The following is a 27,527-nucleotide window of genomic DNA, read 5'->3' as shown; positions in this document are numbered from 1 at the left end:
ATTAATAAATAATAATAGTACAAAACTTAAATCAATTAGAATTTAAATTCAAACTCCATCAAGTACCCTCGGTCGATAGTATTGATTAGACAAAGTTTATGATGATACATAATAGGCACAATAATAGGTAATTTTCAAAACGCTTTCGATATAAAACAGTCCAGCTCCAAAAGAAACAATAGTGGGAAAATAAATGTAGGTATAATGCAATATTATGTACTGATTTTATATTGATTTATTTACCCTTGTACACCACTGTAATGAGAGATAAATACTCTCGCAGCAGGGTGCAGTTTCAAAAAAAGGCGTTTATGAATCTCCTTGAAAACTGTGTTTTCTCTGTCCAGATGTTTGGACAGCATCGTCGATATATCGCCGTAAACATAATAATAATATACAATAGGTATAATAATATAATAGATTGTTCTAACAAATTATATACAAAACATCTATAAAATATTTTAATTAAATTATATCTGTTTTTTTCCCCATTGCATAAACGCCACTGTGAAATTCTTGATGACACTAATTATTAAGAAAGAAGGATTTTTTCAAATTTTTCGGACTAAAGTAATAAATTATGTCATACAATATGTGCCTTATTGTGTTCTGCAAACTGATAGTAAAGATCTACCATCGTAAGTTGGCAGCCGGTCGAATTTGAAACTAAAATTGTTTATCGAGGATAAATTTGTTATAAATGCCATTTAATTTTACAACATGTTTCTCGAATTATGGATTGCATAATATTTGTAAAGAAATCTACTACCAATAATAAATTATAAATTACTATTTTTTTGTTAGTTATGGTAAAATTCTCAATGTCATACTAGCGCCCTCGCTGAAACGCCAATTTATGATGGTAGATCTATAGTAGTCTTTGTTTTCACCCCTAGTGTTATTATGGAAGAATTTATTTATTGCACTATCCGAAGAATTAAAAAAAAAACCTTTTTTTGTCTCAGAGGCCAGTGGCGAACTAAGATGTAAACATTACCTACATATTATTAAGTATTTCTTTTTTACCGTTTTACCTAGATATTTTCATAGTGTAGAAATTATTTCAAATGACTTTCATGCGGATTTTTGTTAGCTATATGCAAATGCAGACATAGTCCAAATAAGCATTAAGCATTCAAGTGAATCTTTCTGGTTGCAAACAATTCATCATGATTGGGTTTTATTTTTACACTGCCCAGACACGTGGTATGACTTAGATACGGTAACCGGACAAAACAGGACATGACAAAACAGAACATGACAAAACAAAACAATAACAATACAGAACATGATAAAACAGAACAGCCAGGTTTTTTCCGGGTGTTCTGTTTTGTCACATATTATAAATAAACATTTGAAATATCTCCCTTAAAATCTGTTCATCTAGATGATCTATATATACACACTAAAATGTAAACGGGTACCAATAATAATATATTGTAGTGAAAATAATGAATACCTACCTACTACTATTGATAGGTATGTGCCTATGTACTTGTATAGGTATATGTATATTTTTTAGTTTAGTTTAGTTTACCTTTTAGTTATGGCGAGCCTTTCTTCTGATGAAATACTTCTTCTCATAGCTGTGCTGTGTCAAAACTTTTTATTTTATTTTGTAAAACTGCTTACCTACCGAATGTATTAATAGTATTTACAACAAGTTTTTAGAAACAATGCAAGTATTCAAATTATTCACAATATTATGTTTTTATACTTCATCCTTTACTTAGTGGGTATCTAGGTAATAAGGTTTTTACCCTTTCTTCGTGTATTAACTTATAATCTTTTTTTTATTGTATTAATAAATAATAATAGTACAAAACTTAAATCAATTAGAATTTAAATTCAAACTCCATCAAGTACCCTCGGTCGATAGTATTGATTAGACAAAGTTTATGATGATACATAATAGGCACAATAATAGGTAATTTTCAAAACGCTTTCGATATAAAACAGTCCAGCTCCAAAAGAAACAATAGTGGGAAAATAAATGTAGGTATAATGCAATATTATGTACTGATTTTATATTGATTTATTTACCCTTGTACACCACTGTAATGAGAGATAAATACTCTCGCAGCAGGGTGCAGTTTCAAAAAAAGGCGTTTATGAATCTCCTTGAAAACTGTGTTTTCTCTGTCCAGATGTTTGGACAGCATCGTCGATATATCGCCGTAAACGAAACGCAAACGAAACGCAAACAAAACGCATTCGACCCGAAAACGACGTTTGGCGGATGAATCCGAAACTTCGCTTTGCCGTGTGCGCGCAACCTAAGGTGAAGAACTAACGTACCATTGGTAATGCCGATTGGAAGGGCAATAACTGTCTTCAATCAAATCACTTACTATTGAACATACATAATTTTGACAACACTTATGAGAAAATCTATTATAACCAATAGAAAAAATCTTTTTGAAAAAAGTAAGACACTCTGCAGGAATCGAACCTGCATCTCCAGGCACATTTACCACTACGATAAAAAGTAACACTTAGTTACGACAAATTTTAACTAATGACTCTTATAATACTCTCTGAAGCGCTTTCTAAATTGAGCTACTATTGGCTATCGGTTTTTGTGTTTTAAATCAAAGTAGGTATTACTTTAATTACTAACCGACGTCACGGTTCACTCCAATATATTTTAGTGTTGTAGCTTTTAGTGTGGTTATAATAAGTATATTTTCTCAAAAGTGTTTTCAAAAGTATGTATGTTCAATAATTAGAATGTAACATTCTTAAATATTGGGAATTATTCGTTGAATAAAAAAAGTAATTAATTAAAAATCACTTACGTGAGAATGAGTTCATATGGGCATTGATAAAATAAGGTCTAGGTATATATCTAGTTTTGTACGTGCTTCCATCTATTTTTTTATTCTGTATTTTTTAATGGATTTTAATGTTGTCCAAAGTTACATGATCAAAGATGAAAAAACGTACTGCACACAAAAGATAACTTCGAAAGAAATTATTGAATTTCAACGTCATGATAATAATGTTATGTTCTCAGGTGCTGCTCATTTGTCGGAAAAAGAGGAAACGGTCCTCAAGCGATATCCATTGGCAAGCACTGCGACAAGTTTGGTATAGTGGTGCACGAGCTGGGGCACGTGGTAGGATTCTGGCATGAGCACACCAGGCCTGATCGGGACAACCACGTACAGATCATCAGAGACAACATCATGGCAGGTAATAATATGCTCCCTATTTCTTACTAACGTCATTTAAAATAGCATCATATGGGCTCTGTGTGTATGTACGTATAAACCAATACTCTTTTCAAAATTGATATAACTATTAGTTTTACTCTTCAGTTACCTGAATAAAATTTTATTCCTGTATAAAAATAACGCTCGTGATGGCCGAGCGGCTTCAGCTTTAGCCTATAACGTCGTAGATTCAAGGTTTGAATCTTGGATCTGGCAAATACACATATTGTTTTGACATGTATATGTCTTACCGCTGGCCGTGATTTTAAAATTGTGTGCACAAAATACAGCGTTACGCAGAATGTTACCAGCCGAGTGGATCAACGCTCTCTTCCGATCATCGAAGTTAAGCACCATCGGGCGCGGATAGTACTCGTGCGTCGGCAATAAAAGTGTACAGCTAATTTTAACAATAATTTAATTTCAATCAGAGTATGGATCTCATAGGTTGAGCAAGTGGCTAACATCAATTTCACATTAAACAAAAATCTGTTAAAACAAACTTCTACTCTATGGAGGTCCATATGATCCTATTAGAATCGGACATGGTCAAAAGAAGAAAATAATGATAAAAAGAAAAATATATAGAAATTTAATTTTATCACTTTAGTAATTTAGTAACAAAGTTATATAATAATTGTACCTATTTACGTATTACCTATTTTATTTTAATAAATAGTATTATACATTGTATATTTTCCTTTATTTGACTAAACTCAATTAGACATATTCAAATATAATACATACTTAAGGGGGGACATGCTCGTCGAAGGTCAAAATTGAGTTTTTATTGTATTTTCAAACCATGATCCTGGACACTCCTTAAACGTTGTAGATAATCTATTTATATAATTTTGAAGCCTTATTATCCTTTATAGTTATTTTAAACATTTGATGACTGCATGAAGTATTTTTGTTACATAAAATAGTATTCTTTTAAACCTCTCGCTCTAATGTTTTAGAATATAGTCATATTTCGGTACAGAACTGTGCAGTGGTGTTAAGATTTTTTACATTTATTAATTTTTAAACGTATTTATAAAACCATTAGTATAATTTATTACGAGATAATTTTTGTAAAATATTCACGATAAAAAATTATTTTGATAATCTCTGTGATCCCAAATTTGACAAGAATTAGGCATTTTATTATTCAAAAAATCGGCAAGATTAACACATTTGAAGATAATTCTAAAGATATTTATTATAAGCTATGTCTTTGACCATTCAAGTGTGATAAAAATCTTATGAATAATGATTGCTTTTTAATAATTATTGACCTAAGAATAAGGTAGTGTTTTTTTTAAATACGCCATTTCTTTTGTCATTCCCTAGTGGTTAAGCTACAACATATGGCCGTAGCCATAAAATGACAAACTATAATTAAAGTAGGGAGTAAAATTATGTTAACGCGCGTGTTTGAACATGTACCTAACCGATTTATTTTTTATTTTTTTTTAAACGGTACATGTTCAAACACGCGTGTCAATATCATTTTACTCTTTACTTCAATTATAGTTTGTCAATTTATGGCTACGGCCGTATGTTGTAGCTTAACCACTGGGGAATGACAAAAGAAATGGCGTATTTCAAAAAAACACTACCTTATTCTTAGGTCAATAATTATTATAAAGCAATCATTATTCATAAGATGTTTATCACACTTGAATGGTCAAAGACATAGCTTATAATAAATATCTTTAGAATCATCTTGAAATGTGTTAATCTTGCCGATTTTTTGAATAATAAAATGCCTAATTCTTGTCAAATTTGGGATCACAGAGATTATCAATATAATTTTTTATCGTGAACATTTTACAAAAATCATCTCGTAATAAATTATGCTAATGGTTTTATAAATGCGTTTAAAAATTAATAAATGTAAAAAATCTTAACACCACTGCACAGTTATGTACCGAAATATGACTATATTCTAAAACATTAGAGCGAGAGGTTTAAAAGAATACTATTTTATGTAACAAAAATACTTCATGCAGTCATCAAATGTTTAAAATAACTATAAAGGATAATAAGGCTTCAAAAGTATATAAATAGATCATCTACAACGTTTAAGGAGTGTCCAGGATCATGGTTTGAATATACAATAAAAACTCAATTTTGACCTTCGACGAGCATGTCCCCCCTTAAGTCAAAATAAGAAAATACTTTACCCGAGCATTATGCATACTACTACTAACAATTGGTCCATAACATAATTGTATACCTTTTATCTGTCAACGATTGTTACTATGGACCCATAGTGTAGTGACAATGCATATAATATATGAACCTCTTAGTGTAACAGCCACCTAATTGAAAAACTATTAGTTTTACGGTTAAATATTGTATTCATTTAATGCTTAATTTTACCAAGAGTAAAGCAATTACATGTCCGATAAATAAATTCAGATCTCATGTTATTTAATTGATGGTAATAAATTATTGTTTCGTATAATTTCTTACAAAGTAAGCATTGTTGTTCAGGTAAATTCGGGACAGACATCGAGACATCAGTTAAAAATGAATTTTGATTTTAAATTTTGCCGAGCACTCAATATTTTTTTCAGTTTTACTTTGAGTAGCTGACGGTTTTTGAGAAAACTACCCTGGGGATGACTAATCATGAATTGAAAACCTGTGACTTATAGTAACATCACTTAATAATTATTTTTCATATAATAAAATTGAGTTTATAAAAGCTTATAGTCTTTTCGCGTTTTGAAAATGACTTGTGTATACAATCGGATTAACCAAAGCTTTTTTTCTACCAAAAAGCGCATTTAATTGCTAGTATATTATGTGGGTATCTACCAAACGAATGTTTTTGCGTTTTCAATTATGTTATTTACTTGAATAGAATGCAATCTGCTTTTATTTAAAGCCCCAGCCGGGTACTAAAAGCTTTTTAATGCGTTTTCGTTGGCGGAGTTTTCCAATTCCCGAACGCATTTTATTCGCAGCGTGTTTTTTTCTAATTCTAGCAGAAGGGTTTAAACTGTCAATAAAAATATTTTTACTTTTTGTGTCATCAATGGGTAATCTACATGGATGGTAAGTACAATTCATTGATCCTCGGAAACCCACTTTAAAAAATGCTGTCGATAAGGTTAAGTTATATACTAGAGGTGACTTGGAAAAACTGTCACCAGTTTGTGTACTCAAGTTTCGGATGAAACTATCCATACTAAGTATTTATGGCCCAAAAAACATATTCCAAAAAACTTGTGATGATAATATATCATCGCGACTCGCTGTTCTGCGCACTCGCCAGTTGGTAGACTTTCAACACTATTGACATTAAATGCGCACGAACGAAATAGCACTTGAATATAGGTATATTTTAATTTATTAGTCTATTGCGTACAAATGTATGAATAATAATAGGTCATAAATTTTGTGTCGCAGCACAGTGGTGAGATGACGCACAGGCTTAAGCTTGTTATATACCGCTCAAAACATGTTTAAAATTAAAAAAATCACTGTTATTTATTTTTGTTAACAATAATATTGTAACCTAACAGAAAAACAACTCATAAAGTTAAAATTTTATAATAAATGGGACTTTTCGACAAGCGGAGCTCAGCGTATTTTAGCGATTATATTGAAGCCGATACACAGTCTGAGTTCCCTGAGCCGATACGTATTTTAAAATACTAATAGGTAATATGGAGTTGGTTTTAGTTTCAGTTGAGTATGAAACTTTTGTCGCATACGCACGCCAAACGATCTATATAGTATTTCAAATACTTGTAAGTATTTTGGAACAAGTTTATATACTAAGTATTTTTTATACTGGTAGTAAGTATACTTAGTCTTCAAAATCGACCAGTTTTCACATCTCTATTATATAACATGGTATCCAACCCTTTGCTAAGAATAAAAAAGCAAACGTTGAGTTTTAGGTCAACTACTATATTTTATTATAGTCAAATCATGTTATAAATTATCCAATACTACAAAAATTAGACTACCTATCCCATTTTTAAACTCATATTTAGACACTAAACATAAGTACACTTATATTGAACAAACAGAAAGTGTTAGGTAGAAAGTGAAAGTGTAAGTGTATTGAACTATCTTTTTATAAATAATGTTGAATTTTTGTCACTTACTCTTAATATGTTATTTTATGTCCAATACCATACGTAACTCAAAATTGCTAAACATTGAGATAGGTTTCTTTGATCCTAAGGTGACGCAATAATGTCATGTGACCTTTTAATATTATGTTAATCAGTGGCGAAGGGTGGTGGTAGGCTGTTAATATTCGACATAATTAGTACATACTCAATTTTGTCAGACATACGTATTTATTTTCATTGAACTAAGAAAACAATTTAAAGATAGTGCTGGTTATTTTTGAAAATGCAATTAAACCTTGCCTAAACCATACCATAATAGTTTAAGGATGATATGGGTGATCCGACAAATGAAACGCACAATTTTCAGTCAAACCTGTAGTTTTCGTTGAATTAAGAATGCATAATACAGATGATGTTCGTTAGTTTTTAAAATTCATTATGTTCATCTTAAACTAAACCATAATAGACTAAAAAAAATAATGAGATATTTTGTAGATAAACGAATATTTTTTGACTATTATCTACTATGGCTTAGATCAGGCAGGGCTTAATTGAATTTTAAAAACTAACAAAAACTATCTACACATTGTAATTTAAGTTTAATGAAAACAAATACGTTTGACTGATAAAGTTTATTGTGCACTATTAATATCGGATTTTAACAGCCGACCTCCACGCTTTACCACTGATGTTAATTGATTGTATAAATTTACGTACCATACGCAAAGCCCGGTCCCCAAAAACAAAACAGTACATATTATATGATCTAGCCTTATATGGTACTTCATATTAAAAGACACAAAAGCTAGTTAAAGCTTTAAACATATTTTTATAATACAAAATGCATCGAAAGTCGTCAAACTTTTTACTCAGTTTGCATGTAAATTTGTAGACCAGAGGATCTTTTTTTGCTTCTCTTGGATTTTGTTTATGCACCTTGTTCCAATTCTTATTGAATAGTAAAACACATTGACCAACTTATTAGAGTTTATTTTCAGTTAACAACTCCATATGTATATGGTATAAATACAACTATACTAACGTCACATACAACTCGATATATAAATCCATAAAGGTAACTATATTTTCTGCGGTTGTGGAAAATTCAAGTCATGCTAAGTAAAGATTTTCATTTAAAATTTCCACATGGTTACATAATTTTATTATTCAATTAATTTAGTAAAAAAAAAAACTATATCAGCTCAGTTATTTTGATAGTAAATCTTATTTAAATTAAAAATAAATTACCTTACTGCTCAAGTAATAGTTCAAGTTTAGTTATTTACCAATGTTGAAAATATTATTACAAAATTTCGATATAATAATATTATCGGTCATGGATTGGAGATTGGGGATGAAAATGTTACAACTGAATTTTATTTTAAATGAATGTCGAATATTATTTTAATTCTGAAACCGTCAGTCACGGATTTGAATGTCGCATTTCACAATTAATATACATGCTGTTTTTTTCTTGTATGTGTATTTGAATTCAAAGCAGATATCTAATAGGTTGGGCAAATCGATACCGACCGTTGATAGATATTTTAGGTGGAATCGATAATGAATGAATTAAAATATATTTATAAGACGTATGTACCTATTTGGAAAATCTTGATAAATACATCTTACATAATAATATTATATACGTATTTTTCTCAAGTATATATTATTAGAAACACCTTCCTCTGAGTCAATTTCCGCGTTTTACTTATAAAAAATGGGCACTAGGGATTGCTATACCGAATGAAAATGTCAATACCGGTTTTTAGATATTTCTTATTTAATACCGGTATTCGTTAAAAAAACGAAAGTACTTAAAAAGTAAATATATCTATTAAAATCTCTTTAAAACATTATTTTATAGCAAAAACCTGTATACCTACAATGTAGACATTTAAAAATATGTATTGGTCATAAAATTGTAGAAATGGTGGTTTTTACAAATAATTTGAATAAGTATATTGATAATTTTAACTAAAGCCCTCAAAAAAGCTAGTGTTCATCAAGTGCAAATAAGTCCGGCTGCAAGGAAAGCTTCTTAAATTCAACGCTTGTACAGTCGTCCATAATTATAGAATAATTGAACATTTGTCACGGATGTTTACTTATATTATGATAATTCATTGCGACAATTATATAATTAATATCATATTATTGATAGATTTTTTTTTCATTATTTCACATCTGTTGCATTTGCAATTTAGCAACACATAACTTTACTTATAAATCATTTTCAAAAACATAAATTAGTGTGCTTTCTTAATACCGAAAATTCCGGTATTTTTGAATTTTAAAACCGGTATTTTGGTATTAATAAATACTGGACTACCGGTTTTCAAATACCGGTATTGCAAACCCTAATGGGCACCCTCGTCGTTTTCTAGACTTTTGCATCGTTCTACGATATTCTAGTATAAACGTCATGTATATGGTATTTAATGGCCTATTAAGATGTAATGCTCGGTTTATACTCTGGTAACGTATCTGTACTACGTCTTGGAGCTAGTCCCAACATCACTTTTTAACTTTGGATGGGACAAGAGGCTGCATAGTCTTTGAATTGTTCAACACCCTAGATATCGTAGTTATAAAGGATGGTAACAAGCTATGATTTAAGAATGCTATTTTTTTGAAGTTATACTTCTTTAGGCGCGTTTGGAAATTCAGATTAGAGTGTATTTTTGGCGTATGACATGTAACACATAATTTATTTTTTCACGCAAAAATAAACGCACTCGATTGGATTCGAACCACCGATTGTTCGGTTATCAGCCGAACGCACTACCATTACGCCACATTATGATACTCCAAACTATAATATTATACGATTATACAGTATAATAATTATTATAGTTTAGAAGAGTTCCGTTGCCTAGGCAGCGAATTTATTATTGTCGGCCATTTACAATTCCTTACGTAAACAAACTATTAAACGTCATAGTGGCAGTTGTTACTTTAAAAATAAAAACAACGATAAATAATTACATAATTTAGTAATATAAGTTAAAGAGTATAGAAATAAACCAACGGCGTTCCAATAAATGATCCTTTTTCTTGAGTATGTAATTAAACAAGATAATTAAGAGTTAGTTGAAGAATTTAGGTTATCACAAGTTTTATTTTTGTTTTGTTACGCCAAAGAATTATAACTAACGCGCGTACATAAGTAGGCACACCGATTGTTTTTTTTTTTTAAATATTGTGTATATGCAAAGTATCTGACAGACTTGGTCTACTGATGGATGAAGGCCTGTTCTAGTTTTTTTTACTCTATTGGTCCTTAGTTCTTCGTTGCCATGTACATTCACCGTACTCAAATTTTATAGCTGAATAATTGATCCAGTGATTTTTTTAATCAGTAGTTTTCTAAAAAGTGTACACTGATTAAATTTAACTATAAATATTGTTATTTTTAATGAATAATAATAATATATTGTTTGAACTTTACTTATAAACTTGTTCGCTTCTAACACTGTAGGACTTTATTATCGCGATGTCACCCCTTTAATATTATCAGGCAAGTGAATTTCCTTTTTATTTTATTTGCTTAAAATTGTGCTGAAAAGCGCAACCCCTTACACAAATACGATAATTCCGAACAAATAAAGTATAGAACAAAAGGGAAATCTTTATGGGGATAAAAATTGTAAGATATAGTCACGGAATTGTATGTATATCCTTTACCTAGTGATATTTTAAATCACAATGTAGCTGGATAAAACTTATATGTTGATAAAAAAAAATTACACCAAAGCTTCGCACATTCAACAAAACGTTGAAAATTCGCATTTCGCGCAATTCCCATTTGATTGCCTGTAGCCCGGCGTTCGATTGTTGTTTCGCGAATCGAAAATCGCACCGTAGAAATTTGCTTTTGATGCTTTTACTATGGGAGGCCGTTTCGGCGTGTGCTTTTTTCGAAAATAGGCAGCCGTAGCGAGCGCCGATTTAGCAGCGGCTCTACGCCGTAGCACAATGGCTAAAGCTCTACGGGACTTTGTAGGTTCAAAAATAAGCTTTTAAACAATATTTATAAAATTAACGCTTATTTAAATAGTATACATTATTAAAGGCTGATATTTTGGTGCCGCAGTTGATGCATTCAATGTATTGTTTATTTTATACCTTAACATTGTTTAATGTTTGAGACTTTCACGGTTGTTTGGAACGTTTGCTGTTAGATAATTGGATTTTTTTTAACATTCTTAGAGCGGCGTTTGCATTCATATACCTACAATACACTTCATAATAATATATCTTTTAAGAATGACCTCTGCAGCGGGTCCGAAACTTCGAGGAAAGAAGGAAGAAGTACACGCAGTGAAAACCCAAAAAATCAATAAACACCTTAACATTGTGTAGGGGTCGTCGATGTGAGGGCCAACAGTGTGGTGACGAGGAGAGATGAGAAGTCGTTGTCGTGATTATAAAGGGTGCGAGTTTATTTAAATTGCGTCAGTACATGTGTACAATTGTTACAATAATGCGAATCACAGCACAGAGCGATGTGCTTCGGTCGAAAACTTACAATCGAATCCCAGTCGCCGAAGAAGACATACCGAAGACTGCCATTACGACACCTTTTGGCCTCTTCGAGTTTCCATATATGTCGTTTGGTCTCCGTAACGCAACGCAAACCTTTCAAAGATTCATCGACGAGGTACTATGGACTTCTGCTATGCCTACATCGATGACATCTTGATCGCTTCAAGCTCAGAAGAGGAACACCTGCAAACGCTCTTTATACGTTTGCAGGAGTACGGAGTCGTGGTAAACTAGAGGAAATGCGACTTAGGCAACTCAACGGTCAAGTTCCTCGGATACCTTGTATACTCTCGGCATTGTCTTGAATATGTTGAATTTGCGGTTGCGTGAAACGTCGGGTTTACCACCTAAAAATTCGCCCAGTAACCGTAGAGGTTTGCCATAGACCAGCTCGGCTGTTTTGACTCGCGTTAGTTTTGAGATCATCTTGCCAACCTTCCCTGATTCCCATCAAGACTGTATATGACGAATGATCGGGCTCTGATAGTCTCGGGAGTCCATGAAATAGGAGTAGAGTAGAGGAATTTTATTATTATTGTATTTAATGGCATTTTTATTCCATAGTTCCATTGTTTACTAGTAATGACAATTTAATGCACTTATGGAATGTATTCGTAGTGAGTATCTAATATATCTACTAAGGGTTTTTACAAAATTTATTCAAAATTTGTTTTTCTACTTGTTAATTTACTATTTCAATAAATAAATAATATACAAGATTTTAAGAACGTACTCGTATCTAATATTATTCTTTGTTAGGTGAAAATTGCATCCAAGGATATACAAAAAAAATATTTAAATTCTTGTAGGCATCTATAATTTACGAAATTTGGTACCTAATCTCATTATCATTTTTGTTTACTACTGCCATGCAAATGGCCAGATGACATTTCCAAAAATGTTTTTTTTTGTTTTACAAAATGTCATATATATTGAAACTACCACAATATATTATAATAATCATCAACATCATTTATGATACTACAACCTTTGGTGGGTCTTGGCCTCCTTCAAAAACTTCCTCCATCCTGGACAATTCAGCGCCAACACTCTTCAATTGCTTTGACCGAGCATTTTTAAATCTCCCGTGGCATAGTCCACCCATCTCAGTTTCGGCCGTCCAGGTCTTCTCTTGCCATCAGGGGTTGCGTACATAGCCAGCGTCGCCAGCATATCCTTCGGCATTCTATGCACGTGGCCGATCCAGCATAGTCTCTGCATTTTCATATGCCACGTAATCTTGTGATCTTTTCGCCACCGTAAAGTATGTATAGCTCCTCATTATACCTTGACCTCCAAATGCAACCTTACAGCCACAAAGATTATTCTCAAAAATCTCCTCACAAAGCTATTCATAATTCTCTCATCCTGTTTACTGATAGTAATATGCATCTTTAATTAAATTTATAACTATTTTTATAGTGCGTGATGCGAATGACAGTTTTTTTCATTTGTTTTTTTTCATCTGTCATTGACTTCAAAATAATGTTTTTTAAAATTGGAACTGCAAACAAGTTCCGTCCGAATTTCAAAATGATGTCATTTTTTGGATAATCTAAAGCGGGAACTAGGTGCATGTCGCGGACTATCACGTGAACTTACGGCGATAAAAATGTTTATGGTTTCGTCATTTTGCAGAATATTTTGAACGTGCACCATCCCGTAAATTCACTAAAGAACGACGCTGATGAAGAGTGCCTACTATAATGTATTAGTAATTTGAATTATTATTAATTATTCATGCTGATTTCAATTGATTTTAACAGTTTCTACGTGTGCGTACGTTAAAATTACGTTTGACATGACATGCATGGATAATATTTTAATAGAACCCAACTTGTAGATCATAGATAATAGACAACATTTTCATAGAATATACATAGCGTCAAGGTGCCGATGCAGTGCAGTTCAACGTGATGTGCTCTCATTCTTGTTTTAATGATTACGGCAGATTTTGCCAACTCACAATGTTCGTTTAAAGCAGGGGGGGGGGGCAACTGCGGCTCGCCATCGTTAATTGTACTTCTGATTACGAATAACTTTTTTATAATTTTTAAAAAATATTGACAATAGATTAGAATTTGAAGAATTTGTTGTTTTGTAAATGTATTATCTCAGTACGTCTTCCTTGCGTCTCGTCTCACACTATGTAACTACTATTTTCTACGTTGAAGATCAATTTCAATAGATATTGATAGTGTGCCGACAGAGCTACAACTTGAGATCATTGATCTGCAGTGTGACACTGATTTAAGAGAATTGCATCGTCGTGAAGAAATCTCCAAATTTTACAATGCCCTTAATTCAGACAAATTCGACCAACTTAAAGATTATGAATATACAAGAAAAATGTTCGTTATTTTTGGATCAACCTATATATGTGAACAAACATTTTCGATCATGAACCTCAATAAAAATTCTTTACGATCAAATATCTCCGATGCCCATTTACAAGCAGTTTTCAGAATATCAACTACAAAATTAACACCTGAATTTTAAAAAATGTACAACAGTTTCATTCTTCTCATTATTTTTTTGTTATGTTTATTTTTCGTGATTATAAATAGTGTATATCTAAAAATGGTATTTTACTTGCGGCCCGCCGCTCATTTTGAATTCTTGAATATGGCCCACCATCCAAAAAGATTGCCCCCCCCCTGGTTTAAAGGTTCAAAATGTATTACGGGATAGGAGCATCAGTCTGATAACATTTTAAACACCAAGAACAACGACATTACACACTTTTTTCCCGTTGCGGCAGCCCGTGATAGTAGGCGACAAGCACCGTGACATGCACCTCAGTTTGGTCGCGTTTCAAAATATTTACGTTTGAACATGTAGCTGCAGAATAATAGCGATCAGATATATATTGTTTAATGTATCAAATTACTCTGCAGTAATATATTCCCAGCGAATCAATTTCCAGCAAACAACTCTTAGCTAGATCAGCAAGTTGATTGGAAATATTAAATACGGTGTATTATTACATCATATCACAGCACATTATATCATTACGGTGTATTAGCCGAATAATCATTTTTCATGGTATCATATTTTCTTACGACTGTAATAATAAATAATATTTCATTTCGCTACTCGAGTTAAAATGCTGACTCTATAATTAGTCTAATAATAAATAAATAGAATTTAATGTTAATGTATTACTTTTTATTGTATAAATAACGAAGAATAATTTATCTAAATATCACTCGAATCCAAGTACCTAGCTCGTAACTATCTCAGTAGATTATAATATGTACTATCATTGTATAATATACTATTGTACCGATACGCTGCTAATAAATCTCACCCTGCTACATCGTAGACTTCATTGTCATCATCCTCAACCCACACATCGAATACCACAGTAGTGACCCAACAAACATATCTACACAATTTGATAAATTTCTACTCTTCTAAACTCCTAATATTAATTTGTGAAAATATTGTTGGAGTCTAGTTTACGGGAGTAATGATATGTTCACGCCTGCCGAATAACGTCTGTCGCGTTATTTAGGTACTAGCTACTGGATTTTCTATAGTTACCATTTACGTAGGTATATCTGTGTAAACTATAAATATCCATTTGTGTCTACATTTACAATTCCGAAGAAAGACTGAGATTGAATAAATTTATTTATTTGCGGTGTGGTGTATAAGACGTATCGAATTTCTTTTTCGTAGTTTTACCAAACACGTACAATACAAAAACTTCTTACATAAAAACGAATGAAAAAAAAAACATTTCAATATTGAATAATTCCGTTTGCCTTCTCTGAGAATAAAACATGGCGTTAATCGAATGTCATTATCGCCAGACGTTGCTATGTTTTAAAAATATAAAATACAAAATTGAGATGAGTATTCTGAGCCAAATGTGAAGGCGTGTCTGGTAATTTGTGCGTAAACACTTCACGAAAGAAAATTCATCGAAACCTACAGACGTATTCACAAATGACAGAGAACCATTTAACCCGAATGGAGTTTCCAACGATCAGCATGTCGACGAAATGATAATTTTAATACTATCGCCCGAGAGTACTACGATTTGAATTTAAATTCTAACGGTTTTAACTTTTGAACTCCTTGTTCCATTTGAGTCGTTTTCTGTGACCCGGGTTTCATCTTTCGGTATCTTCAGGCTTTATTTCCACTTACTAATAGAGTACAGTTTATTCTTGTTTATATCACAAATAAATACATTAACTTTATCACTGCTAACCAATTCAAGGCAATTATAGGCTAACGCCCACGGTGGCCGCGCGTTTTAAGCGTTGGACTATAACGCCGTGGGTCCCAGGTTCGAATCCTGGGTCTGGCAAGTACACATATTGTTTTTCAATTTATGTGTGTCAGGGTATGGACCTAATAGGTTGAGCAAGTGGCTGACATCCATTTCTCGTAAAAAACAAAATCTGTCAATACAAACCTCTATTCTGTGGAGGCCCATAATAATATGATCATATTAGGATCGGACATGGTCGAAAGTAAAGAAGATTTTTACTCGGTGGATACTTGTAGGCCTGCTATTTTTGGAATAAAATAAATTCTTTTAAAATATGAAATAGGAACAGAATGATAAATATTTGTAAAAACTTACCAAATTAACATGTATCTCGAGTTTATCGTGAATATTTTCACACTTAAATGATAAATATTGTTTTGAAAATATACACAAATAGTTTATTCAGAAGTTATGATGTCTACAAGAACGCACAAGTTAACGCGTCCATGGCCTGACGCGACATATAATATGCTTTGACGAGTTAACTCGGCTCTGGCAGTAAGCCTAATTACATACTCGTAATATGTGAAGGATCAATAGTATAAAAACATTTTTTGAATATTTGAACTATTTGTTAAAACCCGTAGTAGATACATTAAATACTCACTATTAATACATTCAGTAAACGCATTAAATTGTCATTTATCGTAAACAATGGAACTAGGTAACGTGTTTGAAATTTAATAAAATTAGGTAATGAGAAATATCAATAAATACGAGTATATATACCTACTAAATAAAAAAACAATGTTAAGGTATAATCATATTCGATAAACACACAGTGTCAGAGCCTGAAGATGCCGAAAGGCGAAACCCGGGTCGCAAAAAACGACTCAAATGGATAGTACAAAACTTAACTCCATTACAATTGAAATGATAACTGTACCAATTTAAGATTTATTTTTTAAAACGATTAATGTTTCATTTCATGGTGGTTGTTTTATAGTCCCACGTCAGATGTCAGATGTGAGATGATTGATGAAACTATTCTAAAAAGTACAATTATTTATAAGTTTAAATCATTTTTATTTATATCGAATCAAGATTTGGTGTGGTCAAAATTACGGAAGCTGTAGCTTTATTGACATTACTCTAATAATAAAAATAATCATATAATAATATTTACCAAATATTAAGGCGAATACGTTAAGCGTAAGCACATTTAACTATTTTAATAATTGTAAGTTCATAATTCTATTTTCATGAAAAATATAGGTATATATTTAGACAGATACGTTTTGATTATTTAAAACACTTTGGAATTTAAAATTATCAGTCTTAAATTGCATCCTTCATGCTGTGTCGCTAGATGCCCATATTAGCATTACAGCCCCTTTTACGTATCTTCAAACTACATGAATATTTTAAACAAGACAATTAGTAGTTAAAAACTAAAGGACGGTATACATAATAACATTAATTTGTAGTGGAATTTTGTTTGCAAAACTTAGACTTTCCTCGGAAGCATTTTAATCAAATTATTATGAGTCTTGGTATTCTACTTTATTTTAATATTTCCAAGTCTTGGATGCCAGCCTTTGTAATATATATGCAAGTATCTAATACACTTATTAAAGAGTCTATATAAATAACCTGTTACTTACCTTGTTGATACTCGATCAAAAATAATTGTTTAATTTTAAAACACATCGCACAGAGCCAATGGACAACACACGTCGCTCGCAAGTCTTCTTGCGTCATCCAGGTCATACCAGCATCCCATAATTTTGCCGTATATAGTATTTAGCGGCTTTCCAGGACGCCGGAATCCGGTTCGCTTGAAAAACAGGCAAGCCAGGTTAAGGTTCTCTTCTGACATCCGCAGCACGTAGCTGAGCTAGGTCCAACGTCGCCATTTCACTTTCAATGTGATGGGAGGTTGCTTGATTCGTTCTCTTATCTCCTCTTTCTCCTAAGTTTTGTATGTATGTAAGTACAGTCGCGAGCCCCAGATACTCCGCATTGAGTTAAATGTTGCTCTTGCCATTCTAATTCGGATAGCGAGATCTCTTTGCAAAATGCCATCTCTCGTGATGTGCACCCCCAGGTATTTGAAATTGTCGACACTCTCGATGTTTTGCCGGTCGCTAATCAGAGGGAAATCTGGATCGGGCCAGGTGTTATTGCAGAAAACCGATGACGAATAATTGTCAACATTTTTACTTGTTGTTATCTATTTTTTTCATTATCAGCACTATATCCCAGGGTTCAACGTTCAAACTTCTCCACTGCGTCCTGTCACTCGCCTATTTTTTCCAGTTTCCCGAACTCTCCATCTTGCCACAGTCTTTGTTGCTTACTAATGAATTTGCAAAGTATTTAAGTCTTTATAAACACAATAATTATCCGTTTACCATACAACAATATATTGTACGCATTGTATATTGTACATATTGTAGACAAATATATTACTGCACCAGTCGTTTTCAAACTTTTTCGTACCACAGTGCTCAAATTATATATAGTAAAAATAAAATAAAAAATTATACATTTTACATTTTTTGAAATTACATACTTAGCTTTTCCGTACTGATAATCATCGAATGTAAAGTTGTTTTTTTAGGTTACATGTAAATTGTACGTAAAACATTTCACCGTGGGACAATTCGCCGTAAGCTTTCTTATCGGAAAGAGATGACCGTATAGTATATGGTCTCCAATTTTATTAGATTTAATATGGACAGTACCTAATTCAATTTTCATTGCTGGTTTTGGCAAAATTCATGAATTCAAGAATGAAAACCTACAATAAAAACAAATAATCAAGTATGTCGGCCATTTTTTAAATTTGTTTGCTGCTGGCTTCCCGTAAAGTGTAAACCGACAAGAACCGTGTTTTATTTAGACATGAATTGTATATCAATACTATACGACCAAAAGAGGTTGAAAGGTCTTTAATATACGGCCATATATTTCCGATACAACATTTCACGGTGAAGTGTATTACGGCGAAATGCACACGTACAAGTTTCCGGACACCGTCTTTATATGCTTATCATATATGTGTATTTTAACTGCAAGAAATGTGGTTTGCTTTATGCTATCGACTGAAGGAAATACTCGTCGAAGCATATGAATCTTTTATTTTGATTGTGAATCAGCGCATTAGATTAACAGTGTATGGAGTTTTTTTTAATAGCCTGAGCTCCCCTGCGTATATATTTCCTTACACGTTTACTACCACTGTTTTACACAATAATGGTAAAATAAAGATTTATAAAGGTGAATATTTAGGTAGCTACCTAGTTAAAAATGAGTAGTAATCATTATAAAAATTGAGTTAAAAGTCGAATAAAAATAATGCTCACTCTGTAATCTGTTAAAGGTTATTTGTCTAATGAGAGTCCATTTCAGAGATTGAAAATAAAACTAATTATTTGAGTAGGCACATTTTTATATTTACAAGTATTTTGCGGATAAATAAAAGCTGGATTGAGTAAATATTTTTTTCAAAGTTGACTTAGCTTTTTATATAAGTAGGTATATATATATTATTTATTTTTTTATTTTTATCAAAGACTCGTTAGCCTCCGCGTATATGCTAATAAAAGTAAACGATATGTGTACTTAACTAAAAAACGTATTTTTAGCTCACGGCAGCTTTAAGCTTTTTTTGGCTTCTCTGTTTTTTTCTAAAATCGCAAGTCACATAGTAGATACCTAAGTGTGCTTTTTTATTCTATCCCTATCGGATGCGACGATAATCGTTCTGCCTACAGCCATCTCCCAGCGCAAAGCGAAAACCCTTGTAACGGGTGAAACCTGAAATATTGCGGGCTTTCCTACCGTGGCGAACTTTCTGATCATGGATCGAGCTTTTTATAATATTATAAAATACATCGTCTAGCTTTCTAAGCGTCACTTCGCTGCATGATATGAGGTGGTAATATTTTATGGTGACGCATACTTTTTTGAATAATAACTCATCGAAAAAGAATATTATTTTTTCATTACATTTAGCTTTATGTGAACTTAAGTAATTAGTGTCAAAGCTTTATTTTAAGCTTTAAGCCTATTATATTAAAAATAATGTTGGCACAATCATTATTACACCACGTGGGCTCATGTTTTTCTTTATCCACACTCTTTCGGGCGTATACCGTGGCGTAATGAACTTGGAGATCGATTCTTCATGGAAGAGATTGTAGAACTTCAAGTAATGTTGCATACGCCATTTGTCCATAATATACTTTTTTGCCCATAGTAGGTATATGCACATAATAATATACTCTACGATTTAGATTAAGTTGAATAAATAGATGCAGTGTATCCATTAAAAAAAATACTATGAAATTTAATACTCTTCAAGATAATTTTAGCCAATTCCGAGAATTCACACCGAACAAATTTTAAGCCTCATGGTAGTAGAGTTCTACTACTATGCCAGTCAGTGCAAATGGGATCCTAAAAGTTGTTTTATTTTTAATCGATCTACACTCTGGATATGCATAAGTATCACCTTTCTCTCAAATACATCAAGCGCACGTTTATCGGCATAAATGAGAGCCCAATTTATAGTCCAACCTGTAGGACAATATTAGTTGCTTGAAAAACATCAATCAGTGGTGATGATGTAAGGAAGCATCTAGTGCCGCAATCTATATTTTAATCTAAATATTAAGTAGATACTTACAGATAATTTTGACTGTAGTCATATTATGCATTCCGTACCTATTAGGAATTTTGAAAACAGTTCGAATTTCGAATCGAACGATTTTACGTATGGTTGTATAGGTAACAAGTTTATTAAGTATTTTATTCTTCTATTGGTAACCTCAAAAAAAAATGGCGGCTCGCTTATATAGCTTAAATATGCATTTTTCGGTGTTTTACGTGATTATTCATCTTATAAAATAATGGTCAATGTATTGTTTGTGGATACCCAAAAACTAAGTATTTTTATTTTATTCAGATATCTGCATTGATAGGTACAGCAATATGTGAGATACGTGAAATGCCAAATTTAAGTCTAATTTAAATAAATACTATAAAGTACACTCCTTCAAATTTAAGTATTTGAAGCTTATTTTGATATATAGTAGGTATAACATGTACATAGAATTATCTAATTGGATGAATTTAAAGTACCTAGTAGAAGTGTGAAGTTCTCTTTAAGAGCATACTTCAGTGAAACGGCAAATAATTTTCAATTATAGGTGCAACGAAATTTCGGACTCGCTGCCAATCGGAGAGCGATAGTCGAGCTGTGAATACGTCAATTTGTTTTGTTATGGCGTCGGGGGAATTAATTCTTAAATCTTGTAAAGATGACTAAAAGACTAAAAAACGTTACACATTTACTAGAAAAAGAAAACATGTCAATTAATATATTATTATTATTACTAATAGAACAATAAACATAACATTAAATGGACGCATGTTGAATTTTTATGACAAATTATGTTTTGTTCTACACGCGTCGTTTGCTCAATCTTCGCGTCGCTTAGTCACGATCGTTTTAGACCTTGCCCCATCTGAAGAGCCTTAAGTGAACCTGTGATGCTGTTGACTTGTAGCTAGATCGGATGTCCCTTTTTCGCTTCAATTTCCGTTTCCGTCTCTATAAGAGGAAGAGTGTTTTTAATATATTTAAGTATAATATATCTAAAATAATACTATTAATAACAAACATAACTGTCTGTATTTAAATCTCGTCCTATAAAACATGTCAGCGCTTCGGATCCTCACAGCCTCTGACGATAAGAATATTTTTCTTGACGTTACAGGTCAGGAGTATAATTTCAACAAGCTAACTGAAGAAGAAGTGAACTCTCTGGGTCAAGGATATGACTACGACAGTATAATGCACTACGCTCGGAATACATTCTCGAAAGGGACGTATTTGGACACGATTCTTCCACTGGAGGTGCGGGGAAGAAAGAGACCGGAGATTGGCCAGAGAGTGCGACTGAGTGAGAGTGATATCGCTCAGACTAATCTATTGTACAAGTGTCATAGTAAGTAAAACAAAATACCTATAAATATTAAGAAATCAATTTTTATTTGCACCTAAAATTATTTCCGTAAGTAGCTTAGATTCTGCACTATAATATCACTAATAATAAAATTTTGGTCTTGTGGAAATAAGAAGACTTCTCCTCTGCTCATAAAGCTATGTACTTACCTATACAACTTCTGAAGCCCAGTAGATGTGCATGTCGAAATTATATTATTTATGTTGTGTTAATTCTCGAAAAATTACGAATACTTTTGATTCTGGTTTCTGGAGAATTTACACTAAGGCGTTCATGATGAATATTTATGAATACTAAGTAGGTAGGTACTGTTAATATGCTTACTTTAAATTGAATATATATGGTAGGTACGTTTAATTAAATCAATTATAAATCAACATGTTATATTGTCATGTATGAGCTAAAAAAAGTGTGACATTTTTTTCTTCAGAGGAATTTTTTTCATGTCTATCGTCGAGAAACTCGAGAAACCTAAAAAAACTACCTCGAAATCTGAAGATGTAAAAAATAATAACACCATAATGTGATCCTTAGTAAATTTAGAGGTCAGACATTTTTTTCTTCAGATGATTTTGATAAGTATTCTCGAGAATTTTGAGAATCTAAAAAAATTAACCATGAATTTTCAAGATATTTTTTTTTAAATCTCGATAATTAAAAACAGTCAAGTAATCACAACTTCTAGTTATATATTTATACATAAGAAGAGCGAATATGGTGTAGTATCTAATGAATTGACATACATATATTTAAGACATTAAACCAATGATACTCAACCTTTTTTTTCTTCGGGCCAAGTACATATATTTGTGAAGTAACGCGGGCCGCATCACTACTGGTGTGACGAAAAAAATCATGAAACCCCCCTCCCCCCCCTTTTTACAAAACATTTTTGAGATTTTAAAAATTATGCGTGTTTTTTAAATTAATCGTGTGCAATAGCAACACTCTTATACCAGATCTGATGTGGACCATAATGACAATCCTCTTCGGGCGTCACTATCTGTGCGTCAAAGTCGAAACGAATCTCAAGACATACGAAATTCCTGATAATAAATATGTTTCGGGCCGCACATAAAAGCTTAAAGGGCCGCATGTGGCCCGCGGGCCGCAGGTTGAGTATCGCTGCATTGAACCATCAACAAATCCAATATCGTAATATACGTATATGTGGGCCACAGGAACGTTGGCACATTGATTTCTACCTATAGGCATTTACGGATATGAATTATCATGTGTATTATTCCATTACAAAAATAACTAGGTATGTTCTTACGTAATTTACGTATCTTTTTTTATATTAAGAATGTGGAAGGACGCTTCAAGAAAATTCCGGCACGTTTTCATCACCCTCGTACAGCAGTGGTTCTCCACCAGCAGATGGCGAGCGATGCGAATGGAGAATAACAGCTACTCATGGAGAGAGGATTGTCCTAAATATAACTGGTATTAAACTTTTAACTTAACCCAATTTTATTTGACTAATCATAATTAATAATTAAGGAAAATATTAATACTTGATTGAATCATAAAATAAATTCAAATTACTGTGTTACTAAGTGCTGTAATATTCCATTTGAATCGTTTCTAGAGAGCTGAATTTCGTATTCACTATGCTCATTTCCCTGCGCTAAACACAATTATAATAATTACTGGAACTGCCCAGGTATTATATTAATAAAAACCGTCTGTTGGATTATCAGCCACTCCGCTGGGTTTTCATCTCGGCTGATGGAATAAAAGTAGTTGGACATTTTCAGTTGAAAATCTCTATCTGAATGAACGAAAGCTTTCCCAGTCGTTATTTAATTATGTGGATTAAGTATTATATAATATTGTATTTTATTTTAATTAATCATAGATAATATATAAGAGTTGCCTAGAGTTATAACTTATATTTAGCGATTTAGCCATTTTTGAGTTAAATATACAAAGTCATTTTAAAGGCATTAATCTATATAAGGAAAGATAGCTGGCTATCAAGTCATTTTAAACCATTGATATACTACTGGATGAATCATATGCTTCTTAAAATGACGCCCGATTTTCAGTGACTCGGCCTTTGTTAAAACTTACTGAGTAAGCCCAACTAGCTTGCATCTTACTCTAACTAATAGTCAGCGCATGACGACTTGCTCTGTCTGCTTTGCGTTGCAGCAACCCTTAGGTTCACTATTCCAAGAACGCAAATTTAGTTTTACAGCCAGGGCAATACGGGTGAAATTCGGGAATCCATGTTATCGGTCTTAACGCATTATACCTACAAGGAAATATTATAAGACGATATTCGTAATGCCAGCGCTCCATTGGCGAGCCAAAAGTCCGAGGACAATAAATCGTCCGATTTGTCTATGCCCTGCTACTGATCAATGAACGAATAAAAAAGTCGAGCTGTCAAAAGTAAAAAATTGCGATTATCGTAATGTCTTCTGATAACCCTATAATTTTGTGTTATTTATATGTAGACTTGCGTAAAATAATATAGCAGTGAAAACAACACAAGATTTACGTTTTCTTTTATGAATTTCATAAATACAAATAAAAAAATAATTGGTAAATCTCTCATTTTATCATGTGTAAATTAACAAATAAATCAATGAAAATGTTTAAAACAATTACAGATTTTTTGTGGTCCGAATGGTTGCGTATTAATGTCAAATCGAATTTGCATTGCGATCGACGGACAAAGTCTGGCAACTCGGAGGTAAAATATCAAACATGTTTGAAATCCAACGAGCCTGGTCTGCGGATTAAAAAGTCCGCAGACCTGGGGTGCTCCACGCGAAAAAAAAGTCAGAAGACTGTAAATCGTCTGACTTGCGTGCCAATGGAGCGCCGGCATTATATCTTTTGTGATACATTTTTAAAACGACACTTGTATGGGAACTGCTCATCTAGTAGTATATCAATGTTTTAAACCATGTGAAAATCGTTGACAAAATTGACTGTTGGTGTCATAACTCACATTTTTCCTGTCATCATGGCCTTTCTAACCAATCAGGAAGCTCTATTTCTCACAGTCTGTTGTGTGTCTGCAGCTTTAAGAGTACTATACTATATATTTTTTTAAATTTAAATCGATTCACTCACTCATTAATATTCAAGGGTTACTTCTAATTACAAAAAACAGTGCTCTGGTAGTTTTTTTTGCGATTATCTCAAAACTCGATTTTTGGAATATGTGAGTTATGACTCTAAGCAACTCATACGTCAATTAGAATCAAAACTCACGTAAGTATTTAATTTTTTGTCATTTTTAGTTAAATATGCAAGTGGTTCTGTTAGCACAACAGTAGAGTAGAGTAGCACAACGTGGTATGGAGAGGTGCATGCTGGGCATAACGCGAAAGGACAAAAAGAGGAAAAAGAGGAATGAGTGGATAAGGAAGCAGAAAAGGGTTTGCGATGTAATAGAGTTTATTAAAAGCCTTAAATGGAGATGGGCTGGACACATAGCTCGAAGAAGAGACAATTGTTGGACAAATCTAGTCATCCAGTGGTATCCAAGAAGTACAAAACGTCCGCAAGTTAGACCTAGAGGCTGCTGGATCGATGAAATGATAAAGTTCTACGGAAGTACGTGGCAACGTAAAGCACAGGACCGAGAGAAGTGGAAGCAGCTTGAAGAGGCCTCCATCCAGCAGTGGATAGATTCAGGCTGATGATGATGATGCAAGTGGTTCTGAAGAAGTTGGGTATCAAAAAGTCGTTTTTAAAGAATGAATGAAGGATGAATTCTATTTTGGCATTATGGCCTTTTTAACTAGCCATTGATAAGTATTTCTCATGATGTCATGGCATGTTTTGCATAATAAAGAAGCATTAAAAAAATATGTGTAAACCGCTAATCTCATACAGAGTTAATCGTCACTCATCTCATCCTCTCATAACAATGATGGAAGTTCATTACATATATGTGGTAATAGTGCTCAAGTGGTTTTCTGCGATTTTCTCAAAAACTTAATTTTTTTAGAATGTGAGTTTTGATTCTAGGCTACTCGCATATCGAGTTTTTTTAATCCAAAACGGCGTAAATGACCATTTGTAATTATATGTATATGAGAGGGACGATGAATTTTTTTATTGAATTAGGTACATTTTTTTACTAACCGCCCTACCAAAAAATAGTTGTAACTTCATGGAATAGCTCTTGCTGACGGACTTTTGGGATACTGAATATAATTTCAAAATTATTTAATAAAATAAATAATTCCTTTTTGCTAAAACATCCCTTACACATTTTTGGATTAGTAACTTTGATAATATTTTTGACAGTTAACACCATTGAAAGTTATCATCATAATGACTTCCCTTCACAGATCTCGACATTTACAAGTCTGACAACTGCCAGACAGACTATCTGGAAGTGCGCGATGGTTACTGGCTGCGGAGTCCAGTACTGGGGAAGTTCTGTGGTGCAGGGAAAGAAGTGCCGGCAGTGCTTTCTTCAGGACCCCGTCTACTGCTACATTACGTGTCAACTCCACGGCCACACCCTCACAAAGGATTTACAGCTTATTATGAAGGTATCCAAAAGATTTGTATGTAGACCAGTGAGATACCCTGGCATTATTATGCGGCCTCAGATATTATAATACAGTCGAACTTGATTATTACGAGGATGATGGGACCGACTGAATTTGCTCGTTATAAGCGTTACTCGTTATATCAGAGAATAGGTATTTTTAAATGAGCGGTCACATAACACAAAAAATTGCAATTAAAACAAAAATACACAATAAGAATGTTTCCCCGAAACAAGCATGGCATTCATAAACTACAAAAGAAGTTGTTTATTGTAATGAACACTGGTAGGTACCTACTGACTTCACAAACCTTGGATTTTTTACATGCAATTTCAACCATATGCGTGGAAACTTTTTCAATGTTGTCGGCGAAAACACCAATTAGGTACTTACTTAGACACTTAACTAGCGTCATAAATGTAATTCGATCCCGGCGGTATCCTGTCCGGTCGGATTTTATTGCTGAGCGTCAAAGTTTTTCCACGACCAACACATTAACAGTTTTAAGAAAATTTTTGACGATTTTTAGCTCGGTATATCCGATAAGTACCTCGTTATAAAAGTGAATAAATGTATGCAGAAAATCATAAACTGAAAATATTAATGTCAACGAATGTTTCCTCGTTACATCCGAGATTTCACTATATTCGTGATCGTAATAACCGAGCTCAACTGTATTATGAATGAAAACTTACCTTGACAAACTTTCAATTAGTAATCTAGCATATAATATTATTGAGATGAATATTTTTTAACACTGTCAATAGTGTTAATGAACGTAGTGTGGCTGTCTTTGGTGGACAGTTTACAAACCATGTCCACATGGCACATAGCATGTTCAAAACCACACTACATTTGGTCACATAGGGAGCAGTACCGGGCAGATAGTCTATTGA

The 27,527-nt window shown here is 32.8% G+C and overlaps 1 protein-coding gene across 1 annotated transcript in view; it reads left to right on the top strand.

Annotated features, from left to right (window-relative positions):
- LOC147078892 (tolloid-like protein 1) overlaps nt 1-27,527 on the top strand; it is a 332,831-nt gene that overhangs the window by 286,115 nt on the left and 19,189 nt on the right. The window contains exons 6-9 of the mRNA XM_085951264.1: nt 3,017-3,195; nt 21,857-22,087; nt 23,411-23,551; nt 26,425-26,631. Coding sequence (XP_085807390.1) covers nt 3,017-3,195; nt 21,857-22,087; nt 23,411-23,551; nt 26,425-26,631 — 758 coding nt within the window. The remainder of the gene's footprint in view (nt 1-3,016; nt 3,196-21,856; nt 22,088-23,410; nt 23,552-26,424; nt 26,632-27,527) is intronic.

This window comes from Rhyacophila brunnea, unplaced genomic scaffold (assembly GCF_057557595.1).
Source record: "Rhyacophila brunnea isolate RB1 unplaced genomic scaffold, BYU_Rbru_1.0 scaffold_10, whole genome shotgun sequence".
NCBI classification, from domain to species: domain Eukaryota; kingdom Metazoa; phylum Arthropoda; class Insecta; order Trichoptera; family Rhyacophilidae; genus Rhyacophila; species Rhyacophila brunnea.
This window is presented reverse-complemented; position numbering and strand designations above follow the sequence as displayed.